General features: G+C 43.7%; 1 protein-coding gene across 17 annotated transcripts in view; it reads right to left on the bottom strand.

Moving 5' to 3' along the window:
- Window positions 1-1,709: 1,709 nt before the first annotated feature.
- OTOF (otoferlin) overlaps window positions 1,710-24,307 on the bottom strand; it is a 500,418-nt gene continuing 477,820 nt past the window's right edge. For 6 of the 17 annotated variants that reach the window (XM_068279952.1, XM_068279942.1, XM_068279943.1 and 3 more), the window contains 4 exons: window positions 18,844-19,085; window positions 16,541-16,719; window positions 14,080-14,180; window positions 1,710-3,279 (listed from right to left, as the gene is read on the bottom strand). In XM_068279952.1, the coding sequence (XP_068136053.1) occupies window positions 3,093-3,279; window positions 14,080-14,180; window positions 16,541-16,719; window positions 18,844-19,085 (709 nt within the window). In that variant the 3' untranslated portion in view covers window positions 1,710-3,092. The other 11 variants (XM_068279947.1, XM_068279954.1, XM_068279953.1 and 8 more) reach the window with 3 other exon arrangements.

Here is a 24,307-nt window from a genome sequence, read left to right on the forward strand (position 1 = left end):
TGTAGTATACTGTAACATGATATATATATATACATACACACACACACACACACACAAACATCACTTCCTGGTTAGTGGCCATGTTATTTGTTTGTAAACACTGCCTAAAACTGGCGATTAAATGCCAGGATCGTGGCGGGGAGCGGTGGAAACGGCAAAGGGGGATCCACTCCCTGGAAAGGATCTATACAGAGATGCCAGCCTCCCTACTCGCTTACACATTGTTTTGGCATTTGGACTGACCAGCTGATGTTCAGTAAGTGTTTTTGAAAAGTAAAAAAAAAAAAAAAAAACTGAGAAGATGGAAAAGCTCAAAGCCTGTGAGATCTGTATTATCTACCGTAAATAACAGTGACATAAAATTTTTAAAAAAAGTAATGTATAGTGCATTTTACTCCGGCACAAATGTACATTTTATAAATATGTATTTTAAATTGTACAATTGATTGTGATAGTGGAGCTTTCACCATTTTCTCAGATGATCTCTATTCTTCGGGAACCCATACAAGGACACCTGGATCCCCAAACTAGGGGCAGGTACATGCGAATGAGGGCTCGCCCTGCTGGCGCTCAAATCCTCGGCAAAATACTATACTCGTTACAACTCAGAGAGCGCTGTAATTCAGGGTCAGACGTTCACCGGAACCCCGGATTATCCTTACGTGCCCCTCGCAGTATAACATTACTGCTTTGGCGGAGCCTAGCTTCAGCACTGAACGAAATTAACCTTTTGCACACTTGCATGCTAATGTCCAAACAAATGCGTTCAGATTCACTCATCCAGGCACCACTGTTATCCTGCGTACAAGAGAATTCACCGCCGGGAGACTTGGGTGCAGGATACAGCTGGTATGGCTTATCCTGCTGCTGCACAAGTTCCTGGCGGCGTTAAATACGATTCCCCCTCCAGGTCTACAAGAAATGAAGCCGGCACCATCAAAGCTCTTTTACTTTTTATTTAAAGACTGTCATACATAACAGCGACGTTTCGGAGCAGATGTTACGCTCCTTTATCAAGCTATGGCAGTCTCAAATGGTAGATTCTGGGCTGCCTTATGCGCGGTGCACACCTCTCTCTACATCCGCATCTCTGCCCCGGCATTTCATCGCTATGGCAACATGTAAGCTGGTTTACACGTTGCCACGTGGTGTAGCAGTTTGCCGGCCGATTGGTGGACCTCTGAGCCGCCTGATTGGCCAGGACTACAGTGATGTCATCCACTGTATTGATAGACGCACGGAGTTTTCTCCGTGGCGTCTTCACTGTTCCCCTGACAACGTCCACGTGACGTTGTAGCGCTGCCCACTCGACGCACAGTTCCCCATCTGGTCCGTGCGACTGATGGGAGTGGCTCCATCCATGTGACGCCGAGCTGTGGGGCTTACCTAGCGTGATGCGGATGTGGAGGAGGATTGCATATGACGCAGGTGAGCTCTCCTCTTCTCTATTGGCTCCTACATTTTCGCTTAAAGTTCCCCATCAGGTCCTCCCTTGTGTGGAGTCAGGGGATTGGTCTATTTTGTTTTGATAGCCCATAATTGGTGAATTTGAAATTAGGGTGTGTTATATAAACTGTTGTTGAAAATCTACCATTTGAGACTGCCATAGCTTGATAAAGGAGCGTAACATCTGCTCCGAAACGTCGCTGTTATGTATGACAGTCTTTAAATAAAAAGTAAAAGAGCTTTGATGGTGCCGGCTTCATTTCTTGGCTATCTGTACTCGAGTGGTGATCGAGCAGCCTGGGCACATCTTTACAAGATCTACAGTGGGGTGTGCATCTCTTCAGACTTTTACCCTCCAGGTCTACATGGATGGTGGGGAATGATGTAATTCGGCTTCCAGCAAATGCTGGGGGCCGAATTACAGTGTTTTGTAAGTAACTTCAGCTCCATCTTCTGACCTTGCTGAAGTTACTCACTGAGCGCCGCTGTAGATGTAATTCCTATTACGGTCTATGGTGGCGCCGGCTGCGCCCAAATCTCCTGCGCTGGATTGCCTGTGTTCATGTTATCCTTACAGTTAAGTTAAGTTAAAAGGCGGGGTCTTAGTTCCCAAGGGAATGCATTCTTTTGTAAACTAAGACCCCGGCTTATAATTTAGCTGTAGGGATAACAGTTGTGCCTGGATGAGTGAATCTGTGAATCCATTTGTTTGAACATTTGCATGCGAGAGTGCGAAGGGTTAATAGATTTTTGCTGTTTTCTAGCCACACCCCCCTCAGCACCTCCCTTTCCTTAATAACTTATTTCATGTCCTAACTAGAGGCGATGTGCCTGGATATATGTATATGTACTGACCCCTGTGGCTAGGGTCTAATTCAGTGCACTCCCTCCTTCCCCTGTATGTGTTTGTCAGCATGCACACAGTTTATGCTGGTATATGTGCATGGTGCACATAGATACATAACATTAGCTCCCTTGTGCGATTGGTAAGATGCACTATCTGTCCCAGGAGAGGACGTCAGGATGTGTGCTCCTAATCCATTGATAGGTTTGATGCAATGAATGTGTTTGCATGTCTGCACTATGCATGTTACGGGGCCAGAGTTAGGACACCTATGTTTACCTGGGTACTTCTGCGCAGTATAGGTGACTAAGCATAAGAATGCATTCTTCTGTGAACTAAAACCCCAGCCTATAACTTAGCTGTAAGGATAACAGTGGTGCCTGGATGAGTGAATCTGTGAATACATTTGTTTGAACATTTGCATGCGAGTGTGCAAAGGGTTCATTTTGTATTTTTGCTATTTTTCTGGCCACATCCGCTTTAGCGCCTCTCTTTCCTGAATAACGTATTTAAATGTCCTAACTAGAGGCGATGTGCCCGGATGCCTGTGTTTCTTTTCTAGTTTCAGCACTGAGCGCCGTGCACCGAAACATCCTGCTGTGAGGTACACCCCCGATATGAGCGGTTCCCTGATTTGGTAACCCATTTAGGCGATCATCCAGCTGGCCCCTATTTTCCTGTTTAGATATTTATATGTCACGCATTGGTCTGCTCCTCTTGTTGTTTGTCTGTTTTTGCGGTCAGCTCGGGTGGCGTCACAGCGCTCTCTCTATATGATAAGTCTATGCCGGCCGGGTAGGGCTCAGCCCTTGGGATGGATGAGTCTCTGGTTCAGCACGCCGGGTAACGTGTAAAGTAACAAGGCCAGGAACACCAGCAGCAGGCAAGCCAGGAGCAGGGCCAAGACATGCCACTTGTAGTTCCGCCACAGCAGCAGGCACACAATCCGCAGCGGGTTCAGCAGCCACGCTAGGCTGGTGTTAGGACGACTGAAGCGGGGGGCGGAGTCACCATTTTATTGTAACAAACAAGGCAAATAACAGCAAAAAACAAAAACAAACAAACAACAAAAATGGACAAAACGGAAAGAGAAAAACAAAACAAAAATTATAATTCACAATTTCACACAATAAAAGTTATAAATAAAATTCTTTACAACATACACAAACTCAAATTAGTGCAAAGAAGGGAAGAGTTTCCCTGTAACATAAAAGAGGAAGCAAAAAAAACATAAATACAGTAAAACATAAATAAATCAGTAAACAAAGGTGATATGATAAAAAGAACGACACTAGTGATGTCATGAGGAAGTCACACCTCAAATGCAAGCAAGGGTGATGATGTCATAGCTGGGCGACCTAACCCCGTGCAAGTTTGAATTACATTCCTTTGTACTACTATTATTATTATTATCAATGTCAAAATCCAGTCATCCTTTTAAATATCCAAAGTGAAACACAAGAAAGGGGGATAGAATCACTTTTAGGGTTTTAAAGGTCGTCTGTGTCTTTAATATAAGCCCTGGCGGTTTTGGGGTTGACAAATGAGGGGCAGCAACAAAAACATGACTGAGATTTAAACTTTTTAACTTTCTCTCTGTTGGAGAGATTTACTCACTTCCCTGTTGGCATAGGAAGCAAGGGGAATTAAGCAAGAAAATATAATATATAATAATAGAATATAAATAGCAATAAAACACAAAAGAGGTTATAACTTGTTTTACTTCCTGAGCTCTGTACTTTTTTATCCTCACCTTGCTGATAACTGTCACTTAAAGCGGTATAAAACCCTGACATAATATTCAATAAAAACATGTTTTCCTACTTTTTATATGCCATACGGTTAGCATATTTGCTTTTGTGCATAATTATTAGTATTGATTTAGAAATTATACGTTCCTAAAGTACACTTATTTTACTCTGAGAGCTGACTTTGCATTTTATTAATAACTGCTTTATTCATCTTCTAACTTAATCAGAAAGCATTTATGCTTGTCTGACTTTGTTTAGGGGACCCAGCAGTGTGAGAGAAGGCTTTGTTTACATTTCTTACTTGATACAATTAAACACAAGAGAACATTATCTGCAAGTTCGGAAGCGGCCAGCTCTGCAGGAAGGGAAGCTTCTAAAGCCTGTGTTAACCCTTTGAATGCAGTTCTAGTAAAAAAAAATTGCTGGTTGTATATAATATGCTGTAAATAATCTATTAGAGCAAAGTAGAAATGCTGGGTTTAATTTCGCTTTAAAGTCTTTCACTTGTTTCCTTCCCTTGCTGACACTGGTCATGTAACAAAGTGTGTAGTTTTCTTATCATTTTCCTGTGTTTCTGAGAAGTTACTTTCATATGTATGAGTGCATCACATGTCTCTGCTATAGTTAAGTAGCGTGTACTGTTCTATAAGCGGGAGGAAGGACAGGGTGCGCATAAACCAGCAGCATCCTGCTTTGCATTTCAATTCTGGTAAGGTTATCAAACAAATTACCTCATGTGAGGTAATTTACCGGGTCTACATGAAAAGGGCGCCGGTAAAAAAGGGCGCCTGGTGCAGCCCATATATATACCAACTTCGGCTACAAAAAATGCGCCTGGTGTAGCCCATATAAACTTCGGCTACAAAAAAGACGCTTGGTGTAGCCCATATAAAAACTTCGGCTAGAAAAAAACTCCGGGATGTGTTTATTACTATTCCCCCTCCAGGCTGCCATGGATAGTGGGGGAATGAAATAATTCGGCTTACAGCGCTTGTAGCCCATATACAAACTTCGGCTAGAAAAAAAAAGTCAATAATATGGGCTACAGAGGGGCACCTTACTGTAGCCGAAAAAAATATGGGCTACAAAGGGGAGCCCGCTTGTAGCCGAAAACCTTGTAGCCGAAAAAATATGGGCTACAAAGGGGAGCCCACTTGTAGCCTATATCAAAATTCGGGCGCCCTTTTCTACACCTTGTAGCCCATATTTCCAGAAATAACATTGATGTCTATGGCGGCGCCCTTTTCATACAGGCAGCTCGGGCGCCCTTTTCAACCGATCCCAATTTACCTCATGAGATAATGACATTTAGCAATTCTGGTGGCTTTTAGTCATGTCTTACCTAAATTATGAGGTAATTCATGAGGTAATTTGCATTAATTTTACCCAAAATTTCTATACTCATGGAAATTAGGGGGCATGTTAGCACATCATTTACCGATCAGTTTAATGCTGGGAATACACAAGTCGATTCTGGCGCTCGATTCTACTCATTTTTCTTATATTTTTTCAATTCACTTCAATGATCAATCGAGCGGCAAAACGATCAAGCGCTGATCGGACATGTCGGAAATGATCTATTGAGCCATCTTAATGGCTCAGAATCGAGCCGTGTATTCCCAGCATGAGACCTGCCTGTACCTGGAGGGAAAGTCAATTTGTATGCATTTTGCAGTTTTTAGTGGAGTTCCTATTCAGGCTGTGTAATAGAAAAGAATAGTAGAAATAAAACTCCAAATATTTACTGGATTTTTTTTATAAGGGATGTCAATAAATATACTTTTCATTGGTTGCTACAAAATCAAATACACCTCCCGCCCCCCTCAAAAAAAATAAATAAAAAATCTTCCAAAGACTATCCTAACTTATGGAAGACGATTGGAGACTACTACCGTTTATTCTGCATGCTTACCGCTGAAATACTTCGTTTTACCTCACTTTATGCATTTACTTCATGTTTTACCTCATGTTCGGAAATGGAGAAAAATCTTTCAGAATTGCTAAAAAAAAAGAGGAACATACCTCATGAGGTATTTTACCTGCAAAAAAATATTTACCTCACATAGCTACCAGAATTGAGGCCAATGGGTTCGTCATGAAGCAATCACCATGGCAGATTGCTACACATCTGTACACACACTAGATTTTCTTCTGAGATCTTAAAGAAAGATCTCAAAGAAAAATCAGTTGTTCCATCGTGGCAGAATATCTTCAAGGATCATATTTAGTATCTGTAAACTCTCTGATATTATCAAGGCTTTTATAGAATATAACTCTTTTATAACCAAACTCATTCTGTCTATAAAAATATATACTGTATGACTATTATGCCTGCCATAAAAACTCGACCTTAACAGAGCCATACACGATACAATGCGATTGTTCAGTAGAACAACCAGTTGAAGAAGATGACCGAATTGATCATAAACTGAAAAATAGAAGGCTAATGTTCTCTTCATCAAAACTGAACGATCTTATGATTGATTGTTGCTCTTCAGAGAATCGATTGGTCTAATCAGAACATAACGATCGTTCAATAGAACCTTCTTATATTTGTGCTCACTGTTAAACCATTCAGATCAAATTCCTCAATCGTTTGAAATTGTGTCATGTATGACCTCCTTCAATCTGTCTGTAGGCAGGCTGCAAACATCTAACCCTAAGCACACTTCAAGCTGGCCACTAACCATGCAATCCTGATTTACAATGAAACTACATTCATGTAGTATTAGATGGTACTTAATGAGCCTGGTCAGTGCGTTCTTAATCTTGTCAGCAGGGATGGTAGGATATGCCGATTTCAGATCCCGACAGAATTCCAAATTACAAAATGTAACATTCAGGATTACGCAGAATTATTTTTAGTTTTCTGTTGTTAATAAAGTTTGTTATGGTATTTCCAAATTCCATGACATATGCTACATTTTGCAGATCTACGCTATTTTACACGTAATCCGCAATTCTGAATGCCAATCGCTGTACACGTCTGATTGGCCTAATAATTCTGAGTCTTGTAATTGGCCTAAAAATTCCACGTCTCGGAACTCGGAATTACCGCACTCTAATTTCCAAATACCGCTTTCCGCTTTCGGAAAGCTGACTTCCGATCGCAAACTTGGAATTTGGAAGCTCGTTCCTACTTGTCAGCACTTATATTACATAGACGTGCAAAGAGTGTACAATCGAGATTGGACTGCTAGTGGCCAGCTTCAGACTTTTGTCAGCTGAAACGATCTTTACAGATCGTTTTGGGTGGCTGTCTTGGAATGACTGCTGTATAGACACGCTTTTCTTCTCTCGGCTAGGCTGCATGTATCGCGCTACAGAGAGGAGAAGGGGTGATGAATGCACACACAGAAATGGTGTCGTGTGGCATAAATAGCAATGTTGGAAAAAACTGGGGGAGCTGCACCCGCAAGCCCTGGCAATTTAATATTTTAGAAAGCATCTAGGGACAAACTCCAGGCAATATGTAAGGAAACAAAGATGTCCCATATATGTTGTAAAGATGTAGTGAAGCTAATTGATGATGTTGAACCTATTCCGACAAGGGGCAAAAACGGGTCAGGAGAATTTTTGAGGAGCTTGATGTTCCTCTTTATCAAAACCATACCATAAACACGGGTATATCTTTTAACTTATGCCCACAACATAAAGGTGATTTCACCTTCAGAGGAAAGTCTACTGAAGGGTACATTCAGTACTCGCTCTACAGCTAACGCTTACTTAACTTCTTACGTGTGCCCTCAACACTGGAAGGGTTTTTTTTTGTTCTGCAGGCAAGATCTTATCTTACCTCTTGAGCAACAGAAGACATGTTCTGTGAGCTCCGTAAAGTGCTGTGTAATATGTCAGTGCTATATTAACCCTGGGAAAGTACAAAAGTAATAAATAAAGGAAGAATGGTTATTTCTGCTGTTTCTAACATCAGCTACATGTGGGGCCATTTCTGGCGATGACCATTGCTACATGGCCTACATGAAGTCATTCATGTCTCATAAAGAGAACCCGAGGCAGGTTAAAAAAAAAAATAGATCTTATAGAGGCTTCCCTCATCCTCCTGGAGACCACCGCCTCTCAGAAATGCATTTAGATGAAATGGGCTCTAGGCAAGATAGCATTTTTGACCACTGCTGATGGTCACCCGGCTTTTTTAGTTAGATGTGGTGGAGCATAGCATCCACCAGGCCCCTGGACTCTTGCCATTCTGTAGGCAGCTGCCTAGGTTTGACTTGTAGATGATCCGGCTTTGCCGCCACTGTGCGGGACAATCTTTAAGATTGTGACCGCGCTCACCTTTGTGCACAAGCGTGGCCGTACTGCACTTGCACAAGTATGGCCACGCCTACGCAATAGTAGTACGGCCACTCTTGTCGGATATGTTCCACGTGTGACAATGGTGGGGGGGCCAGGAGAAAGTGGGAAGCCAATGGAGGATCAGAGACTTTCTTAGAGAACTATTTTTTTTTTTTTATTTGAATCCACTTCGGGTACACTTTATTATCGCCCTTTACAGTTGTTATAAAACACTATGTGGCTTAGCGCAGCTTAAAAACTTAACTTCCTTCAGTAACTCATAGGAAGTAATGCACATTTCAGGAAAAAGAATCTGGAGGTCCAGAAGGAACCAAAATTGCTGGGAATGTTTGATATATATTTGGTTTCTGGGGGGTTTATTTTTACTTTTACTCAATCTGTAGACAGCTTTCTTGCAAGCTTTGAACCTAATCTAATTTACACGTGTCTAATTTTTACTAGTCTGACACAAAGTAGACTTTCTGGATCCATCCCATAGCTAACACTGGACCACATCGCTTTTGTGCAAATTTTGAAAGACTAACACCATGAACATCTCTCCAGCTATTTTGTTTCCTCTTCCCATCATTCCCTGCCCGGAAACGTTGACTGCTACAATATCAGAACTGCTGGAGCAGAGCGCATATTCGGAAGATCAAAGTATATTTCAAGTCCACACATCTCCAAACATTACAAGTCCTACAAAAATGTTCCTCTTTGTACCTTTGTCTCACCTAGAAATTTCCTGCATTGTGATATGGTTGGGTGGACAAGACACAAACAGATCTACTGTGCAAAGACTGACTAGAATGGATATGACTGAGACCTACACTGGACATTTACACTGTTGTCACCTTTGCCACTCTAGTGAAGATTATAGAGACTATCGCAATTTGTACAATTCCAGCAGTCAAAGGGACATATACTTCACGTTTGAGCATACGTTTGGTCAGTGTAGGGCAGGCCGTTAACTTGTGTTAAGGGCAAACTGTCCCAAAACCCAGTGGTAGTCTAATCTACATACAACTCACCAAAGAGAATGGTTCTAGAATGAAATGTTCTGTAGAAAATCCATATTAGGAAGCATCAGTGGCCAGAGGAAAAGCCTCTTTGCCTAACAGGACCACTTATAGAGCCTATGTTTTTTTAAGGTAAAACTTTACTCCCTTCCTTTCTTCTCAGCAATTTCTCGGTAGAAACTAATAAACAAAAATTCACACAGAAAATGTTTTGCTGAAACCCATCACGATACTTATACAGTCTATGATGGAAAGGACAAACGTTTTGAGCAAGGATAGGCACTGCAGAGTCTTTTTTCTCCCCGGACGTCTCCTCATGCTCCCAGCAGCTTCTTGACCATGTAGCCTGGCATGCTGTAGAGGAAAAGGGCCACCATGGCCAGCAGCAGCAAGGCCAGAACAATCTTAATGATGAGCCACTTGTAGCGATTACAGATGAGGTACTTGATGGACTTAAGCGGGTTGAGGAACCAGATGAAGGACGTGTCGGGCCGACTGTCCAAGACAAGCAGGAGGGAGGGGCAGAGTGGATTGAGGAGGGGAAAGAGATACTCATGGTTAGTAGGAAGATATTAGACATGGATTCTCTGAAAAGTGAAGTTAGTCATATGTTAATATGCAGTAGATATCTCGCAAATGGTGACAGGTGAAAATGACACGCAAGACCCATCCAGGATTTTGCAGATAACGTCCATCATCTAAACACGCTAGATAAGAGCCATGAGTATGAACAATTCCAGAACAGAACTTATTGTTCTCAAGAAGCATCATTGGTTATTATATTTTACACCATTCGTTTTTCAGTAAATTACTGATGACCGGACTTGGGTCGCACATTCCTAATCACTTTTATCTAGCGTAGCTTTAAATCAGTGTTCTCTTCCGAACGTCTCATTGTCAAACACTTTATAAAACCCTTTTTGACAAGACTATTTTAGTGCATGTAAATGGGCATTTGTCTGGAGGTAGACTGTAAGTCACACACTTGTGCGTGGTATTCCCTTTAAAGCTGGAGAAATATGATAAATATGTACCGTACCATCATATATCACCATAGTTTCCAGAAATAACTCCGAGGAGTACATTTAATAAAGCCGCAAGGAAATTTGGGTGCAAATATTACCGATATTAGTATATCAGTAATATAACCGATATTCTACTAGCGGCTATTCTAGATAGTACAAGAACAGTCATTTTACAGATATTCTACTACAGCACAGTCCCTGTAAGTCTCACTCCATAAACAGTTAAACACAATTTAGGTGGCAATCTAGTGCCCATTGCTCCTGAGTCAAGTACAAAGCACCCAAGTAGTGTCCTACAGAGTATTGTAGGCATCACTTTCTGAGATCCACCATTGGTCTGATATGCTTCAGATGCTGCTAGGAAGCCCAAGAACATCCTTATTAGAAAAGTATGGACAACACCTACACTTTAATCGTCTCATAACTTTGATATTATTAGTCCTTCAAACACAACATTGTGAAGGTCACATGCAGGGAATGAAAGGAAATGAGTAGGACACATGGTGGAAATGTGGGTGGGAGAATGAGAGTAAGAATGAGATAAGAAAGGACAGTACCATGGCAGACCCTCCTCAGGCTCCGAGGATCTTCTTCACCAGGTATCCAGGCACAGAGTAAAGGAAGAGGCCCACCATGAGGAGGAAGAGGATGAGGATGAGGATTTTCAGAATCAGCCAGCGGTAGGTATGCCAGATGAAGTAGCGGATAGACTTCAGAGGGTTGAGAAACCAAATGAAGCTGGTGTCAGGGCGGCTGGTGATTGGAGGAAATCAGATCAGAACAAAGGGAGGAGAGTCATGAGAAAGTCCAGCAACATGAGAGGGTGGAGGGGTGTTAGCATGCAGGACATTTGCATTCTGCTTACTACCGTAGCACGGGAGAACAGTATGTTCAATTCCTTTGAAAAAGAGCACCAAGAAGTGAGGGCTTTCATTGCGTAGTTATAGGACCTTTAAGAAAATGTTCCCACGCCAATCCTCGGAATCCTCGGAAATGTCCCACGTCAATATTCTCTAATCTTGTGAGCTTCATTTAGTTGATTGAAGTGGGTGACAGAGTGGGTGGGCGCTATAAGTGTGGTATGCAAAGAGGAGAGCAGACCGTGCAGGAGAGAGACAGAGCTGAGCAGCGGTGTGTGGTGGCGGATGTGCGCGGAGATCTTCAATCAACTTAATGAAGCTGACAAGATTAGAGGATATTGGCATGGGACATTTCCGGGGATATTGGCGTGGGAACATTTTCTTAAAGGTCCTCCTCTTGTACTCATTGTCCTTCTCCACATACAGAAAATTTGGTGTTTCTAGCACGTGAGGGGGCTTTTCTATTAACCGCTAAAGTCGGCGGCCATTCACCTGCCATTTAAGTCTACTGCGAACAGACGGTTCGCAAACATTTGCGGTAAATTTGTGTTTGCGTTCCAAAAATCTCTGTAGAAGTTCTATAAGTTGTAACAAGTAAACAAGTAAATGTTTTTTTTTCTTTAAAGGTTATTATGCTTTTGCTTATTTTTTGATGCAGAAAGGAAGTTCAGAGTTCAGGTCCGCTTTAAATGTATGTTTGCAGACCTCTGCACAGACACCGGCCATATACATAAACAATGCTTTAAAAAAATAACTTTTCCTAGTCGTGCAAAAAATGCTGTTAACTGGTGAGCTTGATTCACATCACAATGAGCTTTTGCCTGTTTGGGTGGGCCTGTAGCTGTCTGTGTTTCATTTGTGCACAAATAGTTTTTCATTTGCATCTGAATAGTGTTTGAACTCCGAACCAATCGCTGAATTACACACAAAAAAAACAAAAAAACAAGGAACGGACTTCAAAAGCAGAAAATGGGACTTGGGTTTGAAATAATACAAAGCCAATCAAATGAAGTTCAAATACAGTCAAATAACTTTTTATCAGATTTCATTCAGTATTTAAAACTGATCTCCAGGCATTGATCTCAATATCTATCTATTATCAGCTTAGAAATGAAATTATCTTTCAGTGTGATATTTTTGAGTGACAGTTTCATTGATAAGAGTACCAAGCTTAAAAATAATTAAATAAAATCTAAAGCTCCGTTTTAGCGCAGCAAGGTGGTAGAGTTAGCATCTCACCTGCTTGCCTGTAAATAATTATACATCTGAAACTCCACCCCCTCCGCAAAACCTCCACAACAGTTTTTACCCGAAGCGTTCCAAAGGTCTGTGGTGACCCCCACCTACCTTGCTGCGGCCCGCCCCCCCACTTGGCAGCCTTGGCTAATTGGTGGCTGCTAAGCTGGAGGCGGGCTGTGGCAACATAGGTGGAGGTCACAACTTCAACAACACTTCAGCCAGCTGTGGGGAGGGTGGGGGGGAGTTTCAGATGTCTATTGATTTATGGGTGAGTGGGTGAATTATTAATTATGACATCTGCCAATCCTTGCAGAGATTAAACACAGGTTTACTTTAAGGGCTTTTGTCACACATTATTTTTCAACCTTGGTCCTCTCTAAGTGATTGACAGTAACACCAATATACCAATGAAAACAGAGTTTTTAAGCAATTCCCGTTCCTCATACACTGAACACATGTCATAGCCACTGGGCGTGACCCAAAAATATCCCCGAATCACAATGACAGATGAGGAATGTCCTCTACCCCAGCTTTATATATTTTGTACAGCAGTAGACATTGGCAGCACTTCCAGACAAGGGCTGTACCCAAATTAGCTACCTGCAAATATGTGCAGAGCTCCACAATATGGACAAAATAACACAATTTGCATTCAAAACAGGTAAAGTAAAGGAGGGCATTGGCTTCAGTATAAATAATATGTGCACAAATTATTCCCTACTAGACTTCCCCATGGCGATGACGGGCCCTCTTGGGGAAGACCCACCGCTAGTCTAACAATAAAAACATAATTGTTTAGTCTAACACATCTGTCTGGAAGCGCTGCCAATGTCTCCTGCTGTACAAAATTAACGTAAGTATACTTTTTGGCTAGCTGCATTCATGTGCTTCAATCTGCATTCAAAATTTTAGATTAGGAAAATTTGCATCTGATTTGCATTCAAGACATGTATTTAGTTCCTGTGGGGCTCTGCATGCCTCTGTTGGCTTTCATTTCAGTTGCAGCCTAGTGCGCTATCATTTGTTTGATGTCAGCTTTATATATTGCTCTAGAAAGAAGGTGGCCCTCCTTTTTTTTGTAGGACGGCATATCATAGCTCCTAACTGTCCCTCTGTCTTCCTCATTTCAACAACAACAAGTAACATTTGTAAATTGCTTTTCTCCCATAGGACTGAAAGTGCATAAGCATAGCTCAGAGTATCTGTCCCTCTTTCAGGACTCATGTACAGATCTATGTAAATATATATATTTTTCTACTGAAAAAATGTGTTCAATTGACTCTAAACTTTATTCCCATCCTTTAAATTGAGATATTTTTTATTTTCAAATGTTTATCTGAAGAAAGATGCATCAGAAAAGGAAGGACCAGTGTGGTTTTAATTATAAAACAACACATTTTTCTTAAGTAATCTTTATGGTATGCGTGACTAGGGGTGTGATGGGGGCGTGATCAGGAATATGGCAGGGGCGTGGCTTAAGTGTTCCTCTTTCTCATTTCAAAAAGTTGGATGGTATAGGTATATATTATGCTGGGGTGGGGGTGGGGAATTGTGACATGGAGAGGGAGAGTGGAAAGAACTTTCAATGATCTCACTCACTTTGGTTTCTCGAGAGGATCTGGCTCATTCCGTGCAAGACCAGCAGGAGATTTCTCCGCCTCCTCCGCTGTCAGTAGATGAAGCTCCGCCTCCACTTTACCCTGAGGACAAGAGAAGAGCACATTGTACTGTTGTGTGACAAACAAGAGAGTAACTAAAGCTACAGCACATCATGGGGGTGCTGTGGGCCCAGAATCACAGGGGGGGGGGGGCAGTACTCTGCAGCAGGGTAGTAACAAATTCTGGCCAGAGATAGTATCCACCTATAAATAACTGGCTGCACATCCACCTTCTACTTCTACCCTTTTATTAGGCCGTTACAAATGCAAATAGCTACCCTTGCATAAAGAATGGTAGATACATGGCTATGCCCCAACTTCCTTCATTATATTGTGCAGCGCTGTGGAACATGATGACGCTATAGTATATAAATCAATAATAATGTATTTTTTTTACTAAAAGGTCAGTTTGCCCAGCCAAGGGATTGTATATCTATGAAGTAGCCTTCAAATACATCCAAAACTCAAACATGTAAGGGACAACCTATTCCATGCATGTGAATGTAGCTGACCGCACAGTACAATAGTTCACCGGCAAAGATGGTCAACAAGATGCTGATTTTTCTTTTAGTTGTATATTTTAATGCAAATGCTTGGAGACAGGGCGGTTCTAGACTTTTTGCTGCCTGAGCCACCCCCGATTTGGATGGATTGCACAGCACCTGGCAATTTTCACCGCATGTTATGGCTGTGGTGCGATAAAAACCCCTCATTATATTTAGGTAGGTGGCCAGGTATAGGTGCCCCCTCTATAGGAAGCCAGTTATAGGTGCCCCAGTATAACTAGCCATGTATAGGTAGCCAGCAGTATAGTTTCCCTCAGTATAGGTAGCCTGGTATAGTTGCCCCCAGTATAGGTAGCCAGTTATAGTTGCCCCCACTATAGGTTAGCCAGGTAGGTGCCCCGAGTATAGATAAGCCAGGTAGTAGGCGCCCCCATTATAGGTAGCCAGTATATGTGCCCCCAAGTATAGGTAGCCACTATAATTGCCCCCAGTATAGGTAGTCAGTATAGTTGCCCTAGTATAGGTAGCCTGGTATAGTTGCCTCCAGTATAGGTATCCAGTATAGTTGCCCCCACTATAGGTTAGCCAGGTAGGTGCCCCGAGTATAGGTAAGCCAGGTAGTAGGTGCCCCCATTATAGGTAGCCAGTATATGTGCCCCCAAGTATAGGTAGCCACTATAATTGCCCCCAGTATAGGTAGTCAGTATAGTTGCCCCAGTATAGGTAGCCTGGTATGGTTACCTCCAGTATAGGTATCCAGTATAGTTGCCCCCAGTATAGGTAGCCAGTTATAGTTGCCCCCAGTATAGGTTAGCCAGGTAGGTACCCCCAGTATAAGTAGCCAGTATAGGTAAGCCAGGTAGGTGCCCCATTATAGGTAGCCAGTATAGGTGCCCACAAAGAATAGGTAGCCACTATAATTTCCCCCAGTATAGGTAGTCAGTATAGTTGCCCCCAGTATAGGTAGCCTGGTATAGTTGCCTCCAGTATAGGTATCCAGTATAGTTGCCCCCAGTATAGGTAGCCAGTTATAGTTGCCCCCAGTATAGGTTAGCCAGGTAGGTACCCCCAGTATAAGTAGCCAGTATAGGTAAGCCAGGTAGGTGCCCCATTATAGGTAGCCAGTATAGGTGCTCACAAAGAATAGGTAGCCACTATAATTTCCCCCAGTATAGGTAGTCAGTATAGTTGCCCCCAGTATAGGTAGCCTGGTATAGTTGCCTCCAGTATAGGTATCCAGTATAGTTGCCCCCAGTATAGGTAGCCAGTTATAGTTGCCCCCAGTATAGGTTAGCGAGGTAGGTGCCCCCAGTATAGGTATCCAGTATAGTTGCCCCCAGATTAGGTTAGCCAGATAGGAACTCGGAAGTATATGGCCCAATCAGAAAATGTGAAAAATGACGCAAAAAAGACTCCTTGTTAATTTGCAGAATCGGTAATTGGCATTGGAGGATATTGAAATTTCAGCAGAATCAGAAATCGGCATTTCCGACCATCCCTAATTATTTGTGCATTGTATCTGCAAATCGACTACATTTCAGCAATACGTGGATTAAATTGTCCTGCATACTGATGAACTTCCATATAGTCTGTGATTTTTGGATGCATTGGAAGGTTGAGTGGTGGCGCCTTCACTGGCAGAGCACCTCAGTATATCAGTATATATTTGTGGTTTTAGGTCAGGCTGTACAGAGAGTTCATCCACAGAACATGTAACCATATTGATGGGAATCTTATCGAAGGGTGCCACCATACACCAGTGTGTAATTTGAGCATTGGCAATAGCCGGAGCCGGAATTACACTAAGAAATGACGGGTGGTGGTAGGCGTTGGGTCTACCATAAATTCTAAAACCATCTGACTTTCAAAATGTTGCAGAAATATTTCAGGTCTTACAGTGAGCTCTAACTCATCGTTCTCATTCCTGGCGACAAACGGCCACCACCCCTTCACCCTCTTCTGCTTGAAGATGGAGACCATTGGCAAGTCCACCTCTGGGGCCACCATGTCTATGGAGCATTGCTTTGCGGTCTTTGCCCCTCGTGGGAAGCGGTTCAGGTCTAACTCGATGGCGCCTGGAGGGTGAAAAAAAATATATTATCAACATCTGTTGAATTTTAGTAAGACTTCATGGCAGTTGATTTACAAAACTCATCTTATGATTACGTGGTACATAGGGGCAAAAAGGTGGGCACTATCCAATGTATCAAGTGGTTTATTGAATGGCATTCCAAAAACATCCATCAAAATCTTTGAAAGTCACCAGCAGCATTAGGTGTCAGTGTCACTGCACCTTACACATCAGAGTGGTTGGGCACTGTGATGACCTGCGATGGCTGTTTAGCATCCCTTTGGACACTTGATCACACAGTCACACATGGTCAAAAGCTTTGCCAAAAGACTAAGCGTCTACAGGGACCCGAAACCGAGTTCCTCTCCACTCTTCTGCCTGCCTTCCTGGCACACACTAACCTGCTCATCCACCTATCTCTGAATCTCCGTCTTAATTCGATGGGTGGCACCTGCTGCCCTTCTCTATGACATCATAGGGCCTGCTATGTTAAAACCCCATCACCGGAGAGTTCACCATGGCCAGTCAGAGGGGCTCCTCCTTCCCCATCTCCCACCCGCATGCAGAGTAGATCCTCCTGACCCCCAGTGGTCTGTTAAAGGACAACTGAAGTGAGAAGAAAATGGAGGCTGCATATTTATTTCCTTTTAAACAATACCAGTTGCCTGGCAGCCCTGCTGGTCTGTTTGGTTGCTGTAATGTCTGAATACCACCAGAAACAAGCATGCAGCTAATCTTGTCAGCTCTGACAATGTCAGAAAAACCTGATCTGTTGCATGCTTGTTCAGGTCTATGGCTAAAAGTATTAGAGGCAGATGATCAGCAGGACAGCCAGGTAACTGGTATTGCTTAAAAGCAAAAGACTATGGCAGCCTCCATATCACTCTTGCTTCAGTTATAGCTAGAGCTGTGCTGTGCGGCGGGGAGTGGCGGTGTGTAGCGTCTGGTGCGCGTCTGATCTTTTGCTACAATCAAGCTCGCAAGAGGAGAGGATATTGGCATGGGACATTTCTGAGGATATTGGTGTAGAAACTTTTCTTTGTGGTTGTATTTTTATTTCATTTAATCCTGTGTGGAAATGGTTAAGGGGTACCCCTATACTCACTTCTCCTGGGAGGGGGCAGGCATCTGCGGGTCCCTTTCTTGAAGGCGACTCTCAGATGCCACCATGAACCCCCCCACCCAGGGAGTCGTCGCCCCACCTCCTCCTGGGGTGGGGAAGAGCCCCTTGTCCATGGAATGGACAAGGGCTCCTGGAGGGAGGGGGAGGCTTGGGCGCCCTATACTATGGACCATGCGGGCTGATATAGCTCAGGGTGCAAAGCCCCACTCAGCCGGGGCTCTGCATTCTGGCTATCCTAGCCTGCATGGGGGACAAAGGGTTAAAGAGGCTCTGGAGGAGGGTCATTTTTTTATTATGCCCCATAATCTAAATATTAAAAAAAAAAAAAGTTTCTAAAAATAGGTAAAGTTGCCAAGGATCTTTTCTCAAAAACTATAAGGTCTTTTTGAAAGCCACTGTCCTCCTCCACATACCCTGAAAATTTGGCATTTCTAGCACTTAAGGGGGCTTTTCTATTAACCGCTAAAGTCGGCGGCCATTCTCCTGCCTTTGAAGTCTATGCAAATTTTTGCGGAGATTCGGATTCGAAATTTGCGAACCCAAAATTTGATATTCAGCCCATCACTAGACACCTGTAGCCATGGAGATAGGATGCCTGTCGAGCGGCTAGTAGAGAGCTTCTGTCCCTCGATGTCGAGAGGTGAGTAACATCTCGCATTGGGGGAGTGAAGGCAGCACTTGCATGGCGGCCACTCAGGTCAAATTATGCTTGTGCACATCCTTGCATTCAATGTGACAGACAGATTTCTGTACTAATGGGGTCACCTTTCAAATACAAATATGTTATTATGATATTAGGAGTTAAGCAATTCAATACCTAGAATGACAGCCTTCAAACATTCCAGCTTGCACTAGTAGAGGCTGCTTGGCACCATCTATGACATATAAAGGCCCTCCTTTGAGGCCCACTATTTCTATTGGTGTCTGCTATTATAGTGTTTAGATCATGCAGAACAATTCCACAGACGTACAGTGAAAGTTATATCATGCCATACATAGTCATACCAAGGAAGTCATCCGCGGAGAAGTGGTCGGCATCCCAGACTTGAAGGGTGAGACGGGCCGGGATTTTGTACTCCGTCTCATCCCAGGAGAACATGGACTCTTTCTTGGAGATGACAATCTTCTCCTCAGCCATCAGGTAGTCAAAAGGGAAAATAAACCTCCAGTTGAAGTTGCCTTCACCCGTAAGAGAGTGATAGTGGACATCTGTGTCTTGCTTGTCCTCCTGTTGTCCCTTTAGCCACCTATATGTCCCATTCAAAGACAGGGTCAGCAGAAACACTTATATATCATATTGTCAGGATTTCTCATTCTGCTTTATATGTAAAACTCTCTAATAATAGGATGTATGGGGCTTATTTACAAGAATTTAAGGAACAGCATGTCTACTTAAATCCGGGGATCCATATTGTGACAGCTTTCAGTTGTTTTACTTTCAGCTGATCACAATCTTCTATACTGAAAACAAAAGAATGGAAGGAATCACTCTTGGATCTTGACAGGGCACTGGAAAATGCCACTTTTAGGAGTGGTAAAGAAGCTAAAATGAAGTTAACAGGACTACTATCGAGAAAGGGCCTGACTTTGACTTTTTTGTTTCCTTAGGCCCACTGTATGCCAGCTGTCTTGAGTGTTGTCCATTTTCAGGAGCTAGAATGTCTATATAAAGCAACCAGCTTCTTCCATCTGCTGTATTTACCCTCTTCCATCTGCTAGATCTTCCCTCTTCCATCTGCTAGATCTTCCCTCTTCTACCTGCTGTATCTACCCTCTTCCATCTACTAGATCTTCCCTCTTCCATATGCTGTATCTACCCTCTTCCATCAGCTGTATCTACCCTCTTCCATCTGCTGTATCTACCCTCTTCCATCTGCTGCATTTACCCTCTTCCATCTGCTGCATCTACCCTCTTCCATCTGCTGCATCTACCCTCTTCCATCTGCTGCATCTAATCTCTTCCATCTGCTGTATCTACCCTCTTCCATCTGCTGCATCTAATCTCTTCCATCTGCTGTATCTTCCCTCTTCCATATGCTGTATCTACCCTCTTCCATCTGCTGTATCTACCCTCTTCCATATGCTGTATCTACCCTCTTCCATATGCTGTATCTACCCTCTTCCATATGCTGTATCTACCCTCTTCCATCTGCTGTATCTACCCTCTTCCATCTGCTGTATCTACTCTCTTCCATCTTCTGTATCTACCCTCTTCCATATGCTGCATCTACCCTCTTCCATATGCTGCATCTACCCTCTTCCATCTGCTTTATCTACCCCTCTTCCATATGCTGTATCTACCCTCTTCCATCTGCTGTATCTACCCTCTTCCATCTGCTGTATCTACCCTCTTCCATCTTCTGTATCTACCCTCTTCCATATGCTGCATCTACCCTCTTCCATATGCTGTATCTACCCTCTTCCATATGCTGCATCTACCCTCTTCCATCTGCTGCATCTACCCTCTTCCATCTGCTGCATCTACCCTCTTCCATCTGCTGTATCTACCCTCTTCCATCTGCTGTATCTACCCTCTTCCATCTGCTGTATCTACCCTCTTCCATCTGCTGCATCTACCCTCTTCCATCTTCTGTATCTACCCTCTTCCATCTGCTGCATCTAATCTCTTCCATCTGCTGTATCTACCCTCTTCCATCTGCTGCATCTAATCTCTTCCATCTGCTGTATCTACCCTCTTCCATCTGCTGTATCTACCCTCTTCCATATGCTGTATCTACCCTCTTCCATATGCTGCAGCTACCCTCTTCCATATGCTGCAGCTACCCTCTTCCATCTGCTGTATCTACCCTCTTCCATCTGCTGTATCTACCCTCTTCCATCTGCTGTATCTACCCTCTTCCATCTGCTGCATCTAATCTCTTCCATCTGCTGTATCTACCCTCTTCCATCTGCTGCATCTAATCACTTCCATCTGCTGTATCTACCCTCTTCCATCTGCTGTATCTACCCTCTTCCATCTGCTGTATCTTCCCTCTTCCATATGCTGTATCTACCCTCTTCCATCTGCTGCATCTACCCTCTTCCATCTGCTGCATCTAATCACTTCCATCTGCTGTATCTACCCTCTTCCATCTGCTGTATCTACCCTCTTCCATCTGCTGTATCTTCCCTCTTCCATATGCTGTATCTACCCTCTTCCATCTGCTGCATCTACCCTCTTCCATCTGCTGTATCTACCCTCTTCCATATGCTGCAGCTACCCTCTTCCATCTGCTGTATCTACCCTCTTCCATCTGCTGTATCTACCCTCTTCCATCTGCTGTACCTACCCTCTTCCATGTGCTGTATCTACCCTCTTCCATATGCTGTATCTACCCTCTTCCATCTGCTGTATCTACCCTCTTCCATCTGCTGCATCTAATCTCTTCCATCTGCTGCATCTACCCTCTTCCATCTGCTGTATCTACCCTTTTCCATATGCTGCATCTACCCTCTTCCATCTGCTGCATCTACCCTCTTCCATCTGCTGTATCTACCCTCTTCCATCTGCTGTATCTACCCTCTTCCATGTGCTGTATCTACCCTCTTCCATATGCTGCATCTACCCTCTTCCATCTGCTGCATCTAATCTCTTCCATCTGCTGTATCTACCCTCTTCCATCTGCTGTATCTACCCTCTTCCATCTGCTGTATCTACCCTCTTCCATCTGCTGCATCTAATCTCTTCCATCTGCTGTATTTACCCTCTTCCATCTGCTGTATCTACCCTCTTCCATATGCTGTATCTACCCTCTTCCATATGCTGTATCTACCCTCTTCCATATGCTGTATCTACCCTCTTCCATCTGCTGTATCTACCCTCTTCCATCTGCTGTATCTACTCTCTTCCATCTTCTGTATCTACCCTCTTCCATATGCTGCATCTACCCTCTTCCATATGCTGCATCTACCCTCTTCCATCTGCTTTATCTACCCCTCTTCCATATGCTGCATCTACCCTCTTCCATATGCTGCATCTACCCTCTTCCATCTGCTGTATCTACCCTCTTCCATCTGCTGTATCTACCCTCTTCCATCTGCTGCATCTACCCTCTTCCATGTGCTGTATCTACCCTCTTCCATCTGCTGTATCTACCCTCTTCCATATGCTGCAGCTACCCTCTTCCATCTGCTGCATCTACCCTCTTCCATGTGCTGTATCTACCCTCTTCCATCTGCTGTATCTACCCTCTTCCATATGCTGCATCTACCCTCTTCCATCTGCTGTATCTACCCTCTTCCATGTGCTGTATCTACCCTCTTCCATCTGCTGTATCTACCCTTCTTCCATGTGCTGTATCTACCCTCTTCCATCTGCTGTATCTACCCTCTTCCATATGCTGCAGCTACCCTCTTCCATCTTCTGTATCTACCCTCTTCCATGTGCTGTATCTACCCTCTTCCATATGCTGTATCTACCCTCTTCCATATGCTGCATCTACCCTCTTCCATCTGCTGCATCTACCCTCTTCCATCTGCTGTATCTACCCTCTTCCATCTGCTGTATCTACCCTCTTCCATCTGCTGTATCTACCCTCTTCCATCTGCTGCATCTACCCTCTTCCATCTTCTGTATCTACCCTCTTCCATCTGCTGCATCTAATCTCTTCCATCTGCTGTATCTACCCTCTTCCATCTGCTGCATCTAATCTCTTCCATCTGCTGTATCTTCCCTCTTCCATATGCTGTATCTACCCTCTTCCATCTGCTGTATCTACCCTCTTCAATATGCTGTATCTACCCTCTTCCATCTACTGTATCTACCCTCTTCCATCTGCTGTATCTACCCTCTTCCATCTTCTGTATCTACCCTCTTCCATATGCTGCATCTACCCTCTTCCATATGCTGTATCTACCCTCTTCCATATGCTGCATCTACCCTCTTCCATCTGCTGCATCTACCCTCTTCCATCTGCTGTATCTACCCTCTTCCATCTGCTGTATCTACCCTCTTCCATCTGCTGTATCTACCCTCTTCCATCTGCTGCATCTACCCTCTTCCATCTTCTGTATCTACCCTCTTCCATCTGCTGCATCTAATCTCTTCCATCTGCTGTATCTACCCTCTTCCATCTGCTGCATCTAATCTCTTCCATCTGCTGTATCTACCCTCTTCCATCTGCTGTATCTACCCTCTTCCATATGCTGTATCTACCCTCTTCCATATGCTGCAGCTACCCTCTTCCATATGCTGCAGCTACCCTCTTCCATCTGCTGTATCTACCCTCTTCCATCTGCTGTATCTACCCTCTTCCATCTGCTGTATCTACCCTCTTCCATCTGCTGTATCTACCCTCTTCCATCTGCTGTATCTACCCTCTTCCATCTGCTGCATCTAATCTCTTCCATCTGCTGTATCTACCCTCTTCCATCTGCTGCATCTAATCACTTCCATCTGCTGTATCTACCCTCTTCCATCTGCTGTATCTACCCTCTTCCATCTGCTGTATCTTCCCTCTTCCATATGCTGTATCTACCCTCTTCCATCTGCTGCATCTACCCTCTTCCATCTGCTGCATCTAATCACTTCCATCTGCTGTATCTACCCTCTTCCATCTGCTGTATCTACCCTCTTCCATCTGCTGTATCTTCCCTCTTCCATATGCTGTATCTACCCTCTTCCATCTGCTGCATCTACCCTCTTCCATCTGCTGTATCTACCCTCTTCCATATGCTGCAGCTACCCTCTTCCATCTGCTGTATCTACCCTCTTCCATCTGCTGTATCTACCCTCTTCCATCTGCTGTACCTACCCTCTTCCATGTGCTGTATCTACCCTCTTCCATATGCTGTATCTACCCTCTTCCATCTGCTGTATCTACCCTCTTCCATCTGCTGCATCTAATCTCTTCCATCTGCTGCATCTACCCTCTTCCATCTGCTGCATCTACCCTTTTCCATATGCTGCATCTACCCTCTTCCATCTGCTGCATCTACCCTCTTCCATCTGCTGTATCTACCCTCTTCCATCTGCTGTATCTACCCTCTTCCATGTGCTGTATCTACCCTCTTCCATCTGCTGTATCTACCCTCTTCCATATGCTGCATCTACCCTCTTCCATCTGCTGCATCTAATCTCTTCCATCTGCTGTATCTACCCTCTTCCATCTGCTGTATCTACCCTCTTCCATCTGCTGTATCTACCCTCTTCCATCTGCTGTATCTACCCTCTTCCATCTGCTGCATCTAATCTCTTCCATCTGCTGTATTTACCCTCTTCCATCTGCTGTATCTACCCTCTTCCATATGCTGTATCTACCCTCTTCCAGATGCTGTATCTACCCTCTTCCATATGCTGTATCTACCCTCTTCCATCTGCTGTATCTACTCTCTTCCATCTTCTGTATCTACCCTCTTCCATATGCTGCATCTACCCTCTTCCATATGCTGCATCTACCCTCTTCCATCTGCTTTATCTACCCCTCTTCCATATGCTGCATCTACCCTCTTCCATATGCTGCATCTACCC

Source organism: Hyperolius riggenbachi, chromosome 4, assembly GCF_040937935.1.
Source record: "Hyperolius riggenbachi isolate aHypRig1 chromosome 4, aHypRig1.pri, whole genome shotgun sequence".
NCBI lineage: Eukaryota > Metazoa > Chordata > Amphibia > Anura > Hyperoliidae > Hyperolius > Hyperolius riggenbachi.